Source organism: Mandrillus leucophaeus, unplaced genomic scaffold (genome assembly GCF_000951045.1).
Source record: "Mandrillus leucophaeus isolate KB7577 unplaced genomic scaffold, Mleu.le_1.0 Scaffold18, whole genome shotgun sequence".
Classification (NCBI taxonomy): Eukaryota; Metazoa; Chordata; class Mammalia; order Primates; family Cercopithecidae; genus Mandrillus; species Mandrillus leucophaeus.
Window position 1 is genome coordinate 3,273,429 of NW_012101809.1, and position 3,300 is coordinate 3,276,728.

Below are 3,300 nucleotides of genomic sequence, written 5' to 3' on the forward strand. Positions count from 1 at the left end.
TACTCGGGAGGCTGAGGCAGGAGAATGGTGTAAACCCGGGAGGCGGAGCTTGCAGTGAGCCGAGATCCGGCCACTGCACTCCAGCCTGGGCAACAGAGTGAGACTCCGTCTCAAAAAAAAAAAAGATAATAATAATAATAATTTTTTGACATTTATATTACAGTTTAACAGGTTTTTGTTTTGTTTTGTATTTGAGACTGAGTCTCACTCTGTCACCCAGGCTGGAGTGCAGTGGCGCGAGTGATCCTGGCTCACTGCAACCTCCACCTCCTGGGTTCAAGTGATTCTCATGCCTCAGTTTCCCTAGTAGCTGGGGTTACAGATCACCACCATGCCCAGCTAATTTTTGTAGTTTTTTAATAGAGATAGGGTTTCACCATGTTGGCCAGGGTGGTCTTGAACTCCTGACCTCAAGTGATCCACCCTCCTCAGCCTCCCAAAGTGTTGGCATTACAGGCATGAGCCACCACGCCTAGCTGATAGTTTTTATAATTATTTTTAATAACTACAACAGTTAAGTCCCTACATAATAGCCAATTGCTTCAAATCTTAAAATCTTCATAATCCTCATCCACTACTTACTAGCTGTGAGAACCTAGACACACACATTAGTTAACTTTCCAGTGGCTCAGTTTTCTCATCTATAAAGTAGGAATGATAATAATAGCATCCATCTTGTAGGAGCATTATGAGGGCTATGTGAAATAATACTGTAAAGTACTTAGTCCCTGGAACTTTGGTAGAGCTCAGTAAGTATTAGCTATTATAACAATGTACAATATTTTATGGGTCACTAAGTGGCTTAATGTCAACTTATTTCCACTGAAATAAAACAGTTTACAATTCATGCCCACACAATGAGCACTGCAATTACGTAATTACTGGAAGTACAATTTCCAACTTTCCCTGAGCCCCTACACGACAACTTAAAATGTGGAACTTACTGTGCCAAAGGTTAACGAAGCTATAGAATAAACATGGTCCATCTTTCTGGGACATCAACTCAAGCGGTAATTATTATTGCCATTCTACAGATGAGCAAACTGGGGCTCACAAAGTGATCTAACTCATAAGTTAGAAACTTAAACCCAATCTCTCACAAGTTCCAATAAACTTATTTAACCCATCATGGATTCTTCATATTCTAAACCTGTCAATCACTGCCCTAAGTACTCTCAATCTAGGCTATACTAAACTTACTAGACTAAATTTTAGAAACTTTGTCACCATTCATTCAGTAAGAACCTACTTCTAGAGTACTATTTGCTAAGCACTGCTCTCTGTGCACAAGGAACATTCTACTCACTGGAAACAAACTACTGAATGAAACTCTCAAAGTCTCTTCCCTCAAGAAGTCTGTAGTATATCTCCATCACCCAGCCCAATGCCTGGCACATAACATTATTCAAGAAATAGTTGTTGAATGAATCTTATGATCATCATTTAACATAAAGAATAGTTTCCTGATGTTTTTTGAATTACAGAACCCTTTCAAAATCTTTTTTTTTTTTTTTTTTTTGAGATGGAGTCTCGCTCTGTTGCCCAGGCTGGGGTGCAGGGCACAATCTCGGCTCACTGCAACCTCCGCCTCCTGGGTTCAAGTGATTCTCCTGCCTCAACCTCCTGAATAGCTGGGATTACAGGCACCCACCACCATGCCCGGCTAATTTTTGTATTTCTAGTAGAGGTGGGGTTTCACCATGTTGGCCAGGCTGGTCTCAAACTCCTGACCTCAGGTGAACCCATCTCAGCCCTACAAAGTGCTGGGATTATAGGTGTGAGCCACCATGCCCAGCCGTCTTCTGATTTTTGATAAAGACTAATCATTCTTGCCTCAGTTTCCTATTTCTTTCCTTTCTCAAGCAAAAAAAAAGAATTCTAACAATCTACTTTAGCATTAGATCAAATTATACAAACGGGTAAGATTACTCCTAAGTGTCAATTTGTATAAATAGATGGCTAAACAAATATGGCATAAATATTTGGTAACTTAGAGAAATAAAAAAGAAAACCTCATACCTCAGAGCAACTCTAGGTTCCTCAGTTCCAACAGATGTGTTACAATTCCTTTCTCCTGTTAAACAAGACTTCCCCAGTCTCCCAGCCTTGTACCTGCAATGCATTCACAACTCGAATTGGATGCTCCTCTCCCAGAGCCTGGATGCAGTGTTGGAATAGACAATTAATATTGTCCTTGATCTTCATCAACTCCTCACCATCAAGAGATTCCAGCTTGCCTTCTAGGTACTCTAAATTCACCTGCCAAGGAAACAAATAAGGGGCAGAATGCATTTTTAGCGTAGTGCCTAGAACACATGAGAAGGCAATTTTAGTTACCAGGAAATTCCACAGATGCCACCAACTCTTACCTTCATGAGAAAGAGCTCCTCCCAAAACCGAGGACTGCACTTACTGGGGTCCTCTGTCTGAAACCAGAAGACAAGCACATTCGGCCTTCCCAGCTAACACCAAAAGCATTAAGAATACTATATATAGTCAACCTTAGTTTTCAAAATTAACTTTGAAAATTCTTGGTCATTCTAAACTGCTAGAAGGGGAAAAAGAAGAACAGTATCTCTTCGTGTTTTCTTTCCCAAGTGGAAAACTCTGTGCATGGATATATATTCTCTGCACCAAAAGTTAAATAATAGCTCAAAGAAGTTCCCTAAAATATTTATCTTCTAGCAAGAAATGAACATAAACATCAGAATAAGTTAGTCACATCACAACATGTCTCCCATGCATTGGTACAGTGTTGTTTTCAAACCTATTCACATACGTGAAATACAATCCAGTGAGCCAGGAAGGATAGATATTATCACCGTCCTCTCATTTTAGGAAAAGAGTCCACAAAGTTAAGTGACTTACACAAGTGCAGGAGCCAGAATTCAGATCACTTCAGTAATACTGCGGTGGTTTTTACAGCATGCTGTGTTGACTGCTTCTACTTGCCCTCCATATGCATTTAGTCTTCTGTACAGAGCTTTTAAGGTGTTCTAAATTTCTTAATTTAAATTGATCCAAAGAGTAAGCAAAATTATCATGCTAAAATCCAAAATTTCCTAGCAATAATTTTCAAACAAATTCTAGGAAGTCAGAGGCTGCTGGTTAATGGGTAAAATAAGAAAAACAGAACCTCAGCCAGGTGCGGTGGCTCACGCCTGTAATTCCAGCACTTTGGGAGGCTGAGGTGGGCCGACCACGAGGTCACGAGATCAAGACCATCCTGGTTAACATGATGAAATCCCGTCTCTCCTAAAAATACAAAAAATTAGCCGGGCGTGGTGGTGGATGCCTTTT

At 40.3% G+C, this 3,300-nt stretch overlaps 1 protein-coding gene across 1 annotated transcript in view; it reads right to left on the bottom strand.

Moving 5' to 3' along the window:
- The window catches only part of LOC105537776 (chromosome unknown open reading frame, human C10orf76), a 234,786-nt gene that overhangs the window by 201,711 nt on the left and 29,775 nt on the right, over positions 1-3,300 (bottom strand). Inside the window, exons 3-4 of the mRNA XM_011977448.1 lie at positions 2,370-2,426; positions 2,113-2,259 (exon numbers count right to left, since the gene is read on the bottom strand). Coding sequence (XP_011832838.1) covers positions 2,113-2,259; positions 2,370-2,426 — 204 coding nt within the window. The remainder of the gene's footprint in view (positions 1-2,112; positions 2,260-2,369; positions 2,427-3,300) is intronic.